The following is a 17,657-nucleotide window of genomic DNA, read 5'->3' as shown; positions in this document are numbered from 1 at the left end:
AATGGTGAGACTGAGGCAGAGCAGGAGGACAGTAAAATACATCCATTTCTCTCCCAAATCTTCAACATTTTTTTTTTTTTTTGCGTTGGGCCCTTCCTGTCAACATTTAAGCATCCTCAAGTTTCTGCTATTTTTAAAAAATCCTCCCTAAATTATTTTCTCTCTCACGACCACCCTGTCTCCCAACTCCTCTTTCTTTTTTTTTTTATTAATTTATTTATTTTTGGCTGTGCTGGGTCTTCGTTTCTGTGCGAGAGCTTTCTCTAGTTGCGGCAAGCGGGGGCCACTGTTCATCGCGGTGCGCGGGCCTCTCACCATCGCGGCCTCTCTTGTTGCGGAGCACAGGCTCCAGACACGCAGGCTCAGTAGTTGTGGCTCACGGGCCCAGTTGCTCCGCGGCATGTGGGATCTTCCCAGACCAGGACTCGAACCCGTGTCCCCTGCATTGGCAGGCAGAGTCTCAACCACTGCGCCACCAGGGAAGCCCCAACTCCCCTTTCTTGAAAAAGTTTTTTAATATTCCCTCTTCCCATTTCCTCCTCACCGTGTCTCAGCCCGCTCTGATCTGCTGGCACCCCCTCCACACACACACACACACACACACACACACACACACACACACACACACACACACACACACACTTCATGAAAGAGCTTTCCCTACGTTCCTCATTTAGCGCTGAGACACTAAACCCGAAGGCTCTTTGTTAGAGGAAGACAATGTACCACTTTTCAGGTTGAGAAGCAGCATTGTGATCTTCACTTTTAATAAGTATTTCTTGAATGATTTAACAAGAAAGCAAATCCAGGGTAGAGTGACTTGTAGTGTGTAATCAAATCCCCAAGAGAGAGGAAGTTAAGATAATTTGCCTGGAAAAGGCTGTGTTCTAGAGGGTTCTTCAAATCTGTAAAGTGCTGCCACATGGGAGAGGGAGATGTGGCCTGGGTGGCCCCAGAACTAGGAAAACAGGAAGGGAGATTTTCTCTCATTTTAAGAAATGCTCTAATGGTCAGAGTTCTCTAAAGAAAAAGAAAGGGGTTGTGTCAAAAGGTAGTGAGCGCCCCATCACTGGTGGTAGTCAAGCAGAGACTGTTCTGTCAGAAGTACTCAGAAGAGAGTCCTGTGTTGGGTGGGGGGTTGCACCAGAGGTTTTTTGAAATTCTGGGGTTGGTTACACATGTTTCTCTAGAGGTGTGTCTCCTTGGACTTGCATCTGCCACTCCCAGCTGTGTGGTCTTGAGCAAGTTACCCCATTCTCTAGATGGCACTCGCTTCTCAAGCTTCAGTCTCATCCGCTGCATTTGGGTTTTAGCTGTGGATTTTCCTTGGTAGCTTCTAGGAGCAGGGCTCAAAGAGAGCCCAGGGGAGTGTTAGAGAAACCACCATAATTCCTGTTGTGCGTGTCAGGCCTTCCACGGCAGGTTTTGTTGGAGGGAAGCTTGGAGACTAAGAAAGTAGTTTCCACATGTATCACATAGGAAGCCCAAATGCACCTCTTTGGAAAGGTGGTAAACATTTGGTGGGAGGGCCTCCCCCATCTCACTTCCCTGTCCTCTGGCCGAGCGCATGGGGCAGAGCGAGAGAAGCCTCCAGACCTGTAGGAAAAATGGGGTTTCATTGTAACTGGGCCCCATGGTGAATGGTCCCCTGGTATACATGGTAAATAAGCTCTGTGAGTTCAAAAACACCGGAGAGAGCTTTTCTCGTGGTGGTCTTAATCACAAAGCAGAAAAATCACTTGTTTTGGCTTCAGCAATCCTGAGAGGGAAGTTTATTCCCCACTTTGCAGTTCAGGAGACTAAGCCTCAGAGAGGTTAAGTAACTTTTCCAAGGTCACACAGCTGGAGCAGAGTCCTAAAACCCAAATTCTTGCTATTTGGTGAACTACTGTCCATAAAGTCCAGAAAATTCTGGTTTTAACTAAGCCCGTTTATATTTAATCACCCCGAGAATAGAACTTCTAAAAAAACCGCATTCCTGAGATGAGGACATTTGATTGTCCCTCTGTGGAGTCTTTTTGGAGGTTGGGTGTGGGTGGGGGCTTTCAGAGAACAGGACCATCCCACCTACCCACCCCCTCGCCGCACATCTGACTTCTCTTTCTGCCAACTTCTTTGTGCCTTCCTACAGGTCTGGGTAGATGCTGGGACGCAGATCTTTTTCTCCTATGCCATCTGCCTGGGTTGTCTGACTGCTCTGGGAAGTTATAACAATTATAACAACAACTGCTACAGGTGAGCATTTCCCCAGGCCCTGCCAGCTCTCCACCAAACCCGAGAGCCCTCCATGCTGCCCGGCTAGTTCACGGTCATCTTCCCACCTTGCAGGTCTGGGTGAGGGAAAGAGGCCTGTCAAGAGAGGGGCGGCAGGGCACCAGCCATTCCAGGTGGAACTGGAGAGGACCCTGGGCTATTTGTCAGCCTCTCCCCACCCCAGGGTCAAAGAATGGTCCAACAGAGGAGCTAGGAGAATAACTAGCTCTGAATGATCAGAGTGCGTTCCAGGCTGCAAAGTGAGTCTACTCCAGGAATGGTATTCAGGCCTCCATCCTACCCTATACAGCAGAGCTTTATCCCAGGGTAAATGATCGGCCCAAGGTTACACGGCTAGTAAGTGGCAATGCTGTGACTTGAACCCAGGTCTTCTGACGCCAAGGGCCTTGTTCTTCTGCCTTCTCTTCAGGAATTTCTTTCCTGCTTCTTTTCACTTGACTGTAGGGTCCTGTCCAGTCCCACTTGGAATGGCCAGTGCCCTGCTGCCCCTCTCTTGACAGGCCTCCCTCCCTCCCTGGCCTCCTGCAGCTGGCCGCACCCAGCGTGGGGAAGGGGCCCACATGAGGAGGTGAGCCTGAGGCTGTGTGACCCTGGCTGCCTGGTCCTCATGCCTGCAGCCTGGTTTCTACCCTGAGGCTGAGTCCACAGAGGCCCAGGGACTTGGCCAAGGTCACCCAGCAGTGCCTGGCGGAAGTGAACTTTGCACCCTGGTCTCTAACTCTAGGCCAGTGGCCTGTTTGCTGAGGTCGCTGCACCCATGAATCAGTGCCTGGTCACAGATGATGAATACGCAGAGATGGCTGGACAGCACATCTCTGCCCCCGAGTTCCAGAGCTCCTTATTCTAATGTAGAAACTCGTGGACTAATGACAATGAAGCCGTCCCTGAACACAGATTCATTGGAAAAGGAAGGGTTTTTCAGCAAATGATTCAGAGATAGGATAAGTATTTTGGTGGAAGTAATTAGGGTAGATCCTCACCTTGCCCCACATATGCACCATAATAAGTGTCAGATTGATTCAACAGTTAAATATTTTTTAAAAGAAAACCATCCTAAAATGAGGAGTACAATATTCTTTTCATAATGGGAAAGATATGGAAACATCAAAATAATTAAATCAGGAAGGAAGTGACAGATTGATTCACATAAATATCTAGAACTTCAAAATTTCTGGAAAGATACACAGGAAACTGTTAAAAAGAACCACCTCTCAAGAGAGACACTGAGAAGTTAGAGATAGGGAGACAGGCTTTTTCTACCTATACCTTCCTGTACACTTTAAATGTTTTGTTTTGCCTTGTCTTTACTCTTGAGTACATATTGCTTTTATAATTTTAAAAAAGTCACATTAATACAAATGTTATCTATATACCTTCTGCATTATATCTCCAAACAAAACATTATGAAAATCATCTACAAAATTAAAGGGCATACTAACGACATATAATATGATACTCAAAGGGTTGGCACCCCTAATATGTAAAGATTACAAACAGGCCCGTGTGAAAAACCCTAAAACACCAAGAGAAAAACCAGCAACACACTCTTAAAATAATGAGCTTATTTTCCTTAACTAGCAAATGAGCTGTGGTCTAAAAATGACCCCTGTTTGATGCAGGTGAGGGTACAGTGAGAGGGGCCATGTCACAGTCTGTTGGTGGGATGGGAACTTGGACGTGACAGCTACATCACTTGGTTGTTGTGTGGCTCAAGCGGGAGCATCATTTCAGAGAACTTTCGTCAGTGATGAAGTCCCTCCCGTGTTATCCCCATCTTCGAGGGAGGGAAATTGAGGCTCATGGATGTCATCCCCCCAGCTAGGTGTGGTAGACCTGGACTCTGGCCACGGTCTTCTAATCTCCATCCTACCACCCTGCTGCATCCTCCCTGAAAGCTGGCTTTGTGATCGCTTTACCAACCCATTTGTTAAGTCAGCCGTATGCTGTATGTGTCACTAAGTGTGAGGTGCCCAAATCGCTACCTTGGGAGATAACACACAGCTCCAGTCTATAGAGACTGCCACTTGGGGAAACCAAGGCAATGAAAGGGGGCAGATCCAACATGCTGGAGGAAAGGCCACAGGGGAAGCCAGCGAGCTCTGCTGTCCCTGGGCCGTTAGGCAGAGAAGTCATTGGGTACTGTTGGACAGAGGGATGTTAGAGAGGTGGGAGGTCAGACCAGGTTGTCCAGAAGAGCCTCTCATCCTTCAAGGCATTCACGGGAGGTGGGTCTGGGGGATGAGGTGTAGCACACTGTCAGCCATGATACGAAATAGAACCACGGGTAAGAAGAGAAGGGCGCAGGCACAGCGAGGGCAGCGGGCAGACCTCTGGTCCGGGTCGAGTGTGACACCCTCCGGATGCTGGAGGGGGGTGCTGTCTGCATACAGCTGTCAGCACATCAGCAGCCAGCGTCCAGTGCGGGCCCTCTGTGCTGGGCGTTGCGGAAATTTCTAGGTCACTGTCCATCACCCCCAGCTCGGCCGTCAGCTCCATGAGGACACAGTCTGGGTCCTCTTGTTCACCACCATTCCTCAAGCCTAGGAGAGCGCTGGCTGAAGTGTAAGGAAGCAAGGAAGGAGCCACACCATTATACAGATGAGGAAACTGAGGCCGGGGTAGGCCACTTGCTCGATGGAACGTGGCTTTGAACCTGGGCCTTTCTGGCTCCTGCACCCCTATCCCTCACTCCCAGGCCTGGCCAGTTCTTCCCCAACTACTACAGTCAACAAGGATTTGGCCGAGAATGCCTCGTTATCAGGCTGTGTCTCAGGGCAGTGGCAATAGCAACTTTCTTCCTCGCCAAGCACGTGGGTGAAATATGCTGACTGCCCCGGATCCCTTCTGCTTTCCCCTCCAACAGGCAGGTTTTTTCCCCTCCTGTCAGCAGCAGGAAGCAAATCCCCTAGGTGACATTACAAAATCTGAGGGCTCCTTTTATTTCTGTTTCCAAATTGTTCTGTGAGCAGATCTTCCCAACTCAGAGGGAGTAAATTAATACCCTCTCTTCCGACAGCATAATAGCTTCTGGAGGTCTTCAAAGCCCAGCTCAGCTCCTGCCAACTTCAAAGCGCTTCTTACGTAGCTTTTCACCTAGAAGGTGCCCCGTGGGGGAAGGAATTAGAGGGATGGAGATGGAGCAAACCAGGCGGGGAAAATCCTCACTTGAGAACACAGGCCGCTAAGCTCTCTCTGCTTGGAGGTTGGGGTGCTCCAAGGAAGGGGGTGCAGGGCACAGGACTGGAAGCACCTCGGGTCTGCTCAGAGCTTCTGTTCCTCTGTGATATGAGGACGTCACTCAGGGTGGGGGGGGGGGCAGGGAACCTTGCAATAAGGGACATTTGTTTTCAACAGCCACATGGACGCCCAAAGATTGTTTTCCAAAAGTCAGGATTTAGAAGTCTGAATTCTTAGGGAGCATTGTTACTATGTAGCTCCTAGAAAAAGAGTGGGCTTTGGTGTTTGAGACAGCTAGATTCACATCCCAGCTTCCCCGGCAGATGACAAAAGAGTTTGAGTGTGTGACTCTCCTCCCTGGGCCTCGGGATTCAGTGACAATGTTCAACACTGCAGGTCCAAAAAACACAGGAGAATTCCAGAATGGAGAGGCTATGGAGAGAACACTTTGCTCACCAGTGCTGCACTGGTGAGATAAGTCAGGGGCCAGAAACAGGCATGCAGGGCAGATTTACCCCAGCCTTAGGAATAACTTTGCCCTCCTGGGCTGAGCTGAATTCCCCTTAGAGAGGAGGTGATCAGTCTTGCAGATAAAGTCTCCAGGCCTGCCAGCCCAGCCTCTGTCCACAGTGCCTGAAGAGTTCTGTAAAGGGACCTGTATCAGTCACTCACTGCCACAAAAATGCTGTGTAACAAGCAGCCCCAGAACTCAGTAGCTCACCACAACAAGCATTCGCTTTTATTGCTCACCAGTCTGCTGGTCAGTTGGGGACTCTCTCCTTCAGGCTGTGGGTTGGGCAGGTTTAGCTCCAGGGTCCAGGCCAGCTCCATGTGTACATTCTGGGGTCCAGGCTGCAGGGACAGCAGCTCCCCTGGAAAAGTCCTTCTCATGGCAGCTCACAGAAGGGATAAAGGACAAGACCAATTGCACAAGCACATCTCAAGCCTCCGCTTGTGTCACACCTGCTGATAGCTCATTGGCCAAAGCAAGTCACGTGGCTAAGCCCAAAGTCATTGGGGCAGGGAAATATACTCTACCCCAAGGAAGAAGGTATGGAAGTGACCACTTGCTGAAAAATGGCTTAATCAATCACAAGGCCCAAGAGACCCTCTTATCCAAGCCACCTTGTCATATAGCTGGTAAGGTCAGGCCCAGAGAGAAGGTATTACAAGGGGAATTGGAACCCAAGGCTCCTGACCCCCAGCCTAATGCTCTTTCCGCCATGCCCTTGATTCCCAGGGTCAGTGCAATGCAACTGGGGGTCACAGTCACCAACATCAGTGTAACCTTTGGTTGCATTACAAAAAGTATTGTGTCAGGAGAAGAGGAGGTGAGAGTCCTGCTCTGTTCTTGAGTCGAGTGCTCAGTCCTGGATGTGACATTGGAAGAGGGTCTGGACAAGCTGGAGTGGATTTCAGATCGCGAGCAGGATGAGGAACACTGATAAGGGAACTGGGAGGTCTAAATGAGCGAGCTAAAACCTCAAGGGCATCTGAAGGGGATATCTTCAGATCTTTAGGCTGTTAGGGAGGGTAGAACTAAAACTCCCCAGAGGAGGTGGATTTGGGTCGAACACAGCATGAGGAAGTTCTTACACTGTGAGCGGCAAGAGCGGTCGGGGAAGCAGAGCGCCACGGAGCAAGGTGACTGGTCCTGCTTGCGAGGGCGGGAGCCGAGGCCAGCTCGCCACCACTGCAGGGATGCTCCAGGCTGGTCATGCTTCAGGGAGGAGATTGGACAGAACACCCAGAGCCCCTCCCTTTGAAGTGGAGCACCTCGGGTGTTGTAAGCCCGATTCCTACGTGCACGCTCTGTGGCGTCTGAGATCCTGAGAGGCTGATTCCCTGACCCATCTGCATGAGGATGCACAGCCCGAGGTTGAAGGGACCCGGGTGTGAGGGCTCCATCTTCTGCATCTTGGCAAAGCCCTGTCATTTGTAGTCTGAAATCTCCTGGGTCACGGCTTTGTGCTGCTGCTTCTTTGCTGTGAGCCCTTCCCAAGAGCAGGGAACAGTCACTGCTCTGGTGAAGCCCCCATGAGGAGTCTGGCCTGGGAGGGGCTGCCCCTCGCAGCAGAAGAGCAGAGGCTTGCAGTGCGGTCTGGGAGATGCCGCTCTGGTAAAGAGCTGGGCCAGGAGGGGTGTCTCTGCCAAGGCTGCTCCACTGTCGGGGAAGCAGTCCCTTCTCTCAGAGGCTCAGATCCTCATGTTTTGAGCTCCTAGAAGATCAATCCTCTCTTGCTTCCCTTGGTTTTCTCTCCTACCAGGAATTTGGAGGAGCGATGGTTTGTCTCCAAGTCTTTCCTCACCGGTTGTGCATTTTCCCACTTGCCAGCTCCCCTTCCTTCCCACCCCCTCTCCATGCTTCTGGTCTGTGACCTACCTTACCTTCCAGAAATGCAGGAGAAGCTGTGTGATCATGGGCCAGCCAGCTACCCTCTCTGAACCACGAGGGCTTCCTCGGGCAGCAGGACAGCCATGGTGCTCAGACAGAATGTCCCAGTCCTGCACCGGTTCCACCCGCCCTGACCCGAGCTTCTCTCGCTGCTTCCCCACAGGGACTGCATCATGCTCTGTTGCCTGAACAGCGGCACCAGCTTCATGGCCGGGTTTGCCATCTTCTCGGTCCTGGGCTTCATGGCATATGAGCAAGGGGTGCCCATCGCCGAGGTAGCGGAGTCAGGTAGGTTTGCCAGAGAGAAACTATGGTCTTCCTCCTCAACTTGGTCTTCTCCTGGGCTCAGGTCGGGCTCAGGTCTCAGGAGGGGGCCCACTGTCCATCCACAAACCAGGCTCCTGGGAGGGAGCCACCAGCCCAGAGAACCGTCACCTGGTCGACCACAGGAGCTTTCACTGGCCTCCCTGCCTCCCCTATTGTCCCCTCTGTTCCATGCACCTCTGACCCTGCAGAATGATTTCTTTTTTCAAAATGCAAACCTGGACATGTCCTTCCCTGACGAAGAGCCTGTTTTGGCTTCTCCTAGGGCTGACCTCTCAGTGAGGCCCCCAAGGCCCTGCACTGCCCAGCTCCTGCGGTCTCACCCTCCACCTCACTCCCCTGTGCTCACTCTGCCCCACCACACTGTGGTCTGCTTTCACTTCTGCAACATCGCTCTCTCCCTCCCTGCCACTCCAGGACCTTTGCACACGCTGTTCCCTCTGCTTGGAGGACTTCTTTCCCTTTCCTTGTTCTAGATGTAGAATCACCATGAGTGCGACATTCCTAGTGTAAGATGACATGTGTTTGTATCAAACACACCACAGGTAGGGTTATTGCTGCTAAGGTAATTGTGCAAAATGGTGAATAACTCTCCCCTTGATTTACATTTTTTTGAATTCTGGGAAAATTCAGTGTATAGTTAAAAGTACAAAAATAGTTTGCATTTACATAACAGAGTTAGCCTCTCACTTCCAATACATCTAAATAGGTTTTTCACCTGCAAGAATGTGTGGTAGGACAGTTAGTCAGGAGCGTCACAGGGGGCCCAGCCTCCCTGGCCTCCATCTACTCAATGCCGGTCATGCCCTCCATTTGTTATGACACACCCCTGGGGCTGCGTTCCCTACACTGAGTACCCTGGTCTGGGGTGTGGCTGCTTTTGCCTGACGCGCACAGAGAGAGAAGCACCCCTCTGACCCACCAAACTGGGCAGGGTGGTAGATGTGGACACTGGAGCAGGAAGCTGGTTGCCAAGCTCTGCTTCATGACCACTCGGGCTCCACCTTCCTCTGCATGGTGTCTGTCAGAGGGACAGACAGTCCCTGCTGAAATCAGGGGGCCAGAGCTGGACCAGAGGATATTAATATGATCGAAGCTCTCAATCATCGAGCGCCTGCTCTGGGCAGGAACCGTCTCATATGATCCTCGACTCAGCCCTCCGAGGTGGCAGTTTTGCTACCCCCATTTTACAGATGAGAAAGGTGAGGCTCAGAGACGTGCCATCACTTATCCAAGGTCACACAGACTGGAAAGAACAGGGCTAGATTTAATCCAGGCCATGCTCTCACCACTCCATCCCGTCACCCTTCTCAGCAGGTTCTTACAGGGAAATTTACAACTTTAAATACCTAATTAGAAGGAAGGTGTTTTTTTTTTTAACATCTTTATTGCAGTATAATTGCTTTACAATGGTGTGTTAGTTTCTGCTGTATAACAAAGTGAATCAGCTATACATATACATATATCCCCATATCCCCTCCCTGTTGCGTCTCCCTCCCACCTTCCCTATCCCACCCCTCTAGGTGGTCACAAAGCACTGAGCTGATCTCCCTGTGCTATGCGGCTGCTTCCCACTAGCTATCTATTTTACATTTGGTAGTGTGTATATGTCATTGCTACTCTCTCACTAGAAAGAAGGGTTTAAAGTAAAAAATTAAAGTTTTTATCGGAGGAAGCTGAAAAAAAAGTACAAATTAAACCCAGAGTAAGTAGAAGCAAAGAGATAATAAAGGTGTGCTCGCTTTGGCAGCACATACACTAAAATTGAAGCAATACAGAGAAGATTAGCATGGCCCCTGCGCAAGGATGACACGCAAATTCGTGAAGCGTTCCATATTTTAAAAATAAATAAATAATAAAGTTAAGACATATAAACAATAGACAAAATTTTCAAAGCCAAAATTTGGTATTAGAAAAGATAGCAAAATTTATAACACCCTGGCAAGGCTAATCATGGAAAAAAACGGGAGAAAACACAAATTACTGATACCAGGAATGAAAGAGGAGATATGGCTACAGATACTCTAGACATTAAAAATGAGAATAAGGAAATATCATGAACAACTTCAAGCAAATATACTTGATAATGTAAATTAAATGGACAGATTCCTAAAAATACATAATTTACTTAAACTGACTCAGGAAGAAATAGAAAAACTAAATGGCTCTATATTTTGAAAAGAAACTGAATTCATTGTCAAAAATCTTTCTACCAAGAAGACTCCAAGCCCTGCTGGTTTCACTGGCAAGTTCTACCAACTGTTTAAAGAATAAATAATATCACTCTTACACAAACTCTTTTAAAAATTAGAGGAAGTAAGAGTATCTGAGGACGACAGCTATATAGCTACATATTTCCCCATTTTCCCCAAAAAAAGAAAAAAGCAAGAAGGGAAGAGTATATTCTGTAGAAAACTATGCCCCCTGCATAACCTGAAGCAGAAAATGTTGAAGCTGCAGATAACTGTAGCAGAAAGAAAAATCACCAATCCCAGTTCACGGTCTCCACCGCAAAGGCAAACCGAGAAAAACTGTGGACAGACAGAAGATAGAGGCTAGTGAAAGGACCTAAGAGTGATTTGGAGCAACCACCAGAAAGATTAAATCTACTCTAAACCTGAATGTACTGGAAAGGATCCAGACAGATCCCTTAGCAGGGACTACAGAGAAGGGATTCAAGGTAGGTGTGATTTCAAGGGGCATGGGCCATTTAAAGGGACAGGCACATTTTAAAGGAGGTACCATTTGAAACACAAAGCTTCTTGGGGAGAAGAAAGGCAAAAAGAAAGGGAAAACACCCTTTTACAATGAGATGGTGAAGGGAAACCAAGAAAAGGGGATTAAATGTAAATACCTGCAAAACAAAAGAGAACCATAAAGTCAGGGTGTGAAAATTGGAGCTCACCCTTCCCCCATCACCAGAACAAAAGGCTGCTAATGTGCCTGGACTTTGCAGTACTGGCAGAAGAGGGCACTGTTAAGCTGGAACTATTGTAAAATACCCAAGAACACGAACAAGAGAAAAGTCAAGTCCCTGCAGAACTACTATAGCGAATCAGGAGTAGAAAGTTCCCACGTATCTATGAAGAACCACACTGTGCCTCTGAAAACCAACCATGAAATAGAAGAAAATTGTAAGTCAACACTCCAAACAGAATTAAATATACTCAAACAAGCATCTGAGGATGTGAAAAAACTCTTTGAACCAGAAATTTTAACAAATGCATGAGGAAGAGAACAGGAATGAATGAAAAGGGAGTTGATTGAAATCAGGGAAAAAATGAGAAAAAAGGAAAGATATTGTTATCTCAGAAATGAAGAATAAATTGCAAAGTATCAAATGGAGAATAGTCTCAATAAAAGGCATTTTTAAAAGGAAGGAAAACAACCAAGTGAATGAAAATGACATAAAGAAGTAAAAATGATCCCTCCAAAAAAGTAGAGGGAAGACCAGCAAAGAAGAAAATATTCATATTATCAGAGCCCCTAAAGAAAAATAAATAAATAAAACAATGGAACAGAGGTAATATTTAAAACTATAATCCAAGAAAACTTTTTAGAAACAGGAAAAGAGCTGAATATACACATTGAAAGGACTCCTTGGGTACTAGGGAAAATTAACCCAGAGTGATCAACTCCAAGACATCTTAGTAAAGATACTAGATTTCAAAGATAAAGATAAAATCCTCAAGCCTTCCAGGCAAAAAAACACCAAATAACTTATAACAGCAAAAGTATTAAACTGGCATCATACTTTTCAAAACTAACATACAAGACAACTATGGGGCAGCGTTTTTTTTTTAATTCACACAAATAAGTGTGAACCAAAGATTTGATATCCGACCATGTCTTCAAATGTTAAAGCTATAGAAAAAACATTTTCAATATACAAGAACTTAGAGACTTATACAATCTTCAGCCCTTTGGAAGAATCTGCCAGAGGGTGAACTTCATCCAACCCATTAACGACTGGGAAAACTTCAGAAAAAGGACTGATGGTAAGCACTTAAAATATATATAAGTATACATATAAGACCAAAACAAAGGTGGGGAAAAAGATGGAGGACTAATGTAGAAATATGCTATATACTGTTACAAAGTAGAAATCATTAACCAAAAAATAGAGGAGGCAAGAGAAAATATCAGTAGAAGAAGCTCACTGATGTACGAGCAATAGGTGATAGTAAAGGATACATACTGGGGGTGAAACCTGGAAAGCCAGATAGTAAAGATTTACATAAGAGAACAAGGGCCTAAGAGCATTTTAAAAAGGTACAAGTATAAAAGTAACCACTAGAATAAAAACATAAACCTTCCTAAATACCAAAATAATAATAATAGTAAAATTATAAAAAAAGAACAAAGAAGACACAACTCATAGAGATACATATAAAAATATACATAATTATAAAATATATTGTCAGTTAAGACCAAATATATCAATCATATCAATAAATGTGAATGACCTTAATTATTAAAAGAAAAAGATTTTCAATTTGGCTCACAAAATAAGACCTATGCACAGGCATACTTTGTTTTATTGTGCTTCACTTTGTTGTGCTTCGCAGATACTGCATTTTTTACAAATTAATGCTTTGTGGCAACCCTGCATACCCCGTTTACTGCGGATAAAATGCTATCAAATAGCACGGAATGCTACAGAGAAATCGCTCTGGAAAAGAAGAGTCAACCGATGCCGCAGACTTCACTGTCATCTTATTTTAAGGCATTGCCACGGCGACCCCAACCTTCAGCATCAACCACCTGATCGGTCAGCAGCCATCCACATTGCGGCAAGACCCTTCACCAGCCAAAAAATTATGACTCACTGAAGGCTCGGATGATGGTTAGCATTTTTAGTAATAACGTATTTTTTAATTAAGGTATTGTTTTTTTAGACATAATGGTATTGTACACTTAGACTACAGTATAATGTAAACATAACTTTTATATTTGCTGGGAGACCAAAAAAATTCATGTGACTCACTCTATTGTGATATTCACTTTGTTGTGGTGGTCTGGAACTGAGCCTGCAGCATCTCTTGAGGTGTGCCTGTGTGTGCAGTATAGAAGAGACACATCTAAAACAAAATGATTCACAAAGCCTAAAAATAAAGGGATAGATGATGATAACAATTCTGATATCAGACAAAGTAGCATTCAAGCCCAAATGCATTAAGCGTGACAAAGGATGCTTTTTAATGTTAAAAGCCACAATTCACAATGAAGATATAACACACACAAAAATGTATGTACTAAATAACACAGCAATAATCTTTATGAAGCAAAAACTGCAGGAGATGGAAGGAGACAAAGATAGAAATAAACTAACAATAAAAGAAAACTTTACTAAACACATTTATCAATAAAAGTGAAAGAATGAAAATAAATTAATTACATCCCCTGTTTAGAAAAATAAGAAAAACAACAACAAAATGAACTAACAGAAAACACAAGGAAGGAAATAATAAAGATAAAAGCAGAAAGTAGTGAAGTAGAAAATAGAAAAATAGTAGATCTGGTTTTTTAAAAATAATAAATTAAGCAACCTAAATGTCCACCAACAGAGGAATGGATAAAGAAGATGTGGTACATATATACAATGGAATATTACTAAGCCCTAAAAAAGAATGAAATAATGCCATTTGCAGCAACATGGATGGACCTAGAGATTGTCATACTGAGTGAAGTAAGTCAGACCGAGAAAGACAAATATCATATGATATTGCTTATATGTGAAATCTGAAAAAAGGGTACAAATGAACTTGCCTACAAAAGAGAAATTGAGTTACAGGTATAGAAAACAAACTTATGGTTACCAGGGAATCAGGGGGTAGGGATAAATTGGGATATTGAGATTGACATATACACACTATTATATATAAAATAGATACCTAATAAGGACCTACTGTATAGCACGGGGAACTCTACTCAATACTCTGTAATGGCCTATTTGGGAGAAGAATCAAAAAAGAGTGGATTTATGTATCAATATATGTATAACTGATTCACTTTGTCGTACACCTGAAACTAACACAACATTGTAAATCAACTATGCTCTAATAAAAGTTAAAATAATAATAATAATAATAAATTAAAATTCTAGGTTTTTAGAAATAAAAATAGGCAAATCACCAGATGATCAAGAAAAAAAAAGGGGGGGAGAACATGCAAATAGCAAAATTAGAAATGACAAAGGGGAAATAAGCATTGAAGCAGAAGACATTTTTAAAAATCATAAGAGATTATTTTGCAATCCTCTTTGCATATAAATTTGAAGACCTATATGAAATGAATATTTTCCTAGGGAAATAGAGATTGCTAAAATTGACCCCATTTGATTTAGAAAGCTTAAACAGGCCAATTTCCATAGAAAAAAATAGAGAAGGTTATTGAGGAACTACCCTGCAAAAAAACAACAGGCCCAGATGGTTTCTCAGAAGAATTCTACCAAACCTTTGGAACCAGCTAGGCCCAGTGCTCTATAAATTATTCCAGAGCATTGAAAGGGGAGGAAACTTTCCTAACTCATTATATGAAAAGTATGATATTGATACCTAAACCAAATAGAAAATGCAAAGGAAGAAAACTACAGATTAATATCACTCATGCGTATTGATGCAGAAATACTAGATAAAATATTAGCAAACTCAAATCCAAACTATTAGAATCCAAAATCACATTAAGAAGGTAATATACCATGTCCAAGTAGGATTTATTATAGGAGTAATGTAAGGTTGATTTAACACTAAGAAAGCCATTAATATCACACACTATATTAATAGCCCAAATAAAATAAATCATAAAATTATCTCCATAGATACTGAAAAAGTCTTTGAAAAAGTCAACATTTATTCACTATTAAAAAAATCAAGTAAATGGAAATTGAAGCATATTTTTTTAAATAGGTATGCATATCAAAGTTTAAAAAGCAAGTATCTATTATAGTCCACCCATCATGTAAGAAAGAAGGAGATAAAAGAAAATATGTCTGTGTGTTTGTGTAAAAATAAATAGAAAATAAATAAATAGAAAACTTATTAAGTTTTATTAATAATTAATTATTATTTATTAATAATTATTAAATATTATTAATAAATAATAATATTAAGTATCGCTATTTAAATATTAATAATTAATATTTTAATTATTGATGGTTAATTAATTATTAAATATTAGTAATTACTAAATAATATTATTAAATATTAATTATTAATAATAAACTTATTGTTTATTTATTTAAAAATAAATAGGAGAAACTAGAAAAGAAAGAGCATGGTTACTTGAAGGGGTGGGTAGAAAAGGGATAGAAAAGCGGGAAGAATAAGAAGTAAGGACAAGAAGGAAGCACCCCTTCTCCGAGTATATATCTTTATTAGTTCTGACTCTTAGAGTCACAGTATTATTTCACATACCACCCAAAATTAATAGTTGCCTTTTGTGGGTGGAACCAAAATGTAACGAAAATAGTAACAAACGAACTTAACTATATTACAAACAAACAATGCAACCATACTTAAGAGAATGGGGAAGAAAAGAGCTAAGATAAGTGAATTTCAGGAAGCAGTATGTTGACTGGAAACTGTAAGGCTAAAAAAAATTACTGTACCCTTGTTGGTAAAAGGAAATGGGTTAGCAATTCTAAACTATTACATGGGTATGTTAGGATTGAACAAACAAGTCAATATAGATAATTCGAGGCAGATTTTTCACTGCCTGAAAAAGAAGTTACAAATAAGGAAAGTAAAGAAGCTAGAATGAACTGTATTAGAATTGGAGGTATAAGTATGGACTTATGGTTTTAATATTTATACAGGTAGATATAGGCACATAAGCATGTATGTTTGTGTGGGTAAATACACATATACGTGTTTCCTAGCTTTGTGTGCTGAGAGGGTCTGTGAACAAAGATACTCCAGTAGCAATGAGCATACCTAGTGGTCAGATCTTGGTTTCTAAATGCTATTTAGAAAGGAACCAGAGCCCCTTGGAGAAGCAATTGATTTGAGTGCTGGGGAAGGACAAGATGAAGTCGGAACATATTATGGTGCCCCTAAAATAAGAAAGTACTCAGAAAAATGTTGGAGGTATGTCAGAAAGACACAGGAATCAATCTGAAGAAGTTCCCAATGGCCAAACCAGGGATAATTTGAATAGCAAAATAAATAATGAATAATGGATTATGACCCCTAGAATAAACTAAGTACCCAGGAGTCCATACCTGAAATTAATAAAAATTGAATAAATAAGCGGATGTGACAGGGCAGCTCTTTCTTACAGAAAAATTCTAATTAGTAAATATAGAAGGAATGAAGAAAATATGAACCCATTAGGCAAACACCATAGGGATAATTGTTGCAGGCAAGGTCCACCAATGGATGATAAAATCAATGGGTAAAGGTTTGACTTGAAAGAGGATATTTTCATGATCTCAAAGTATCCTCCCCCAGATGGTTACCAATTACAAAGGGAAACATGGTAACTTTATAGTGGAGAAAACTGGCATTCACCAACTTACCCAAATGATCAAGGTAAACATCTCCTGTACTAAGTTTTATTGACATCCTGTGTCCCCTTATATGATAAACTGAGAAAGACACAATATCACTTCTATAGTTTTCTTGCCAAAAATATGCATAATCTCAGTTTAGTAATGAGAACATCAGACAAACTCACATTGAGGAGCATTCTGCAAAATAATGACCAGTACTCATCAAAAGGTCATGAAAGACAGGAAAGGGCTGAGGAACTGTCACAGGATGGAGGAGACTAAAGACAGACAGCCATGAAGTGCAAAGTGGAATCCTGAATTGGATACTGGGACAGAATAAAGGACATAAGGAGAAAAACTGATGGAATATGAGTAAAGTCTGTAGCTTAATTAATAGTATTATACCAGTTTCCTAGCTATTAAATATTAAATGCTTTACCCTAAAATCTGAAACAAAGCAAAGATGTATGCTGTCTCCACTTCTATTCCATATAATACTGGAATTCCTAGAGAGTGTGATAAGGCAAGAAAAATAAATAAAAAAGATTAAGATTGGAAAGGAAGAATAAAAACTGTCTTCATTCATAAACATCATGACTGACCCCATAGAGAAGGCCTAAGAAACCTACAGAAAAAAATTACTAAGTAATTTAGTAAGGTCACAGGATAAAAAGATAATAAACAAAAATCTATTGTATTGTGTATATGCTAGCAACAAACAATTGGAAAATTTTAAACTTCTGATTTTCACAAGACACAACTAAAAAAATGAAAAGGCAAGCCACAGACTTGGAGAAAATATTTATAATACTTCTCTCTCATAAAGGATTTATATCCCAGGGACTTCCCTGGTGGTCCAGTGGATAAAACTCCGAGCTCCCAATGCAGGGGGCCCGGGTTCGATTCCTGGTCAGGGAACTAGATCCTGCATGCATGCCGCAACTAAGAGCCTGCATGCTGCAACTAAAGATCCCGCATGCCACACTAAGACCCAGT

General features: G+C 43.1%; 1 protein-coding gene and 1 non-coding gene across 2 annotated transcripts in view; both read left to right on the top strand.

The window, feature by feature from the left end:
- The window catches only part of SLC6A11 (solute carrier family 6 member 11), a 122,055-nt gene that overhangs the window by 88,606 nt on the left and 15,792 nt on the right, over window positions 1-17,657 (top strand). Inside the window, exons 7-8 of the mRNA XM_068558422.1 lie at window positions 2,132-2,235; window positions 8,010-8,134. Coding sequence (XP_068414523.1) covers window positions 2,132-2,235; window positions 8,010-8,134 — 229 coding nt within the window. The remainder of the gene's footprint in view (window positions 1-2,131; window positions 2,236-8,009; window positions 8,135-17,657) is intronic.
- On the top strand, window positions 9,905-10,011 carry LOC137774354 (U6 spliceosomal RNA). Its single transcript, XR_011075875.1, has one exon. It is a non-coding gene; the product is annotated as a U6 spliceosomal RNA (small nuclear RNA).

Source organism: Eschrichtius robustus, chromosome 12 (genome assembly GCF_028021215.1).
Source record: "Eschrichtius robustus isolate mEscRob2 chromosome 12, mEscRob2.pri, whole genome shotgun sequence".
In the NCBI taxonomy this organism is placed as follows: domain Eukaryota; kingdom Metazoa; phylum Chordata; class Mammalia; order Artiodactyla; family Eschrichtiidae; genus Eschrichtius; species Eschrichtius robustus.
Note: the sequence above shows the minus strand (reverse complement) of the source record. Positions and strands in the feature narration are given on the sequence as shown.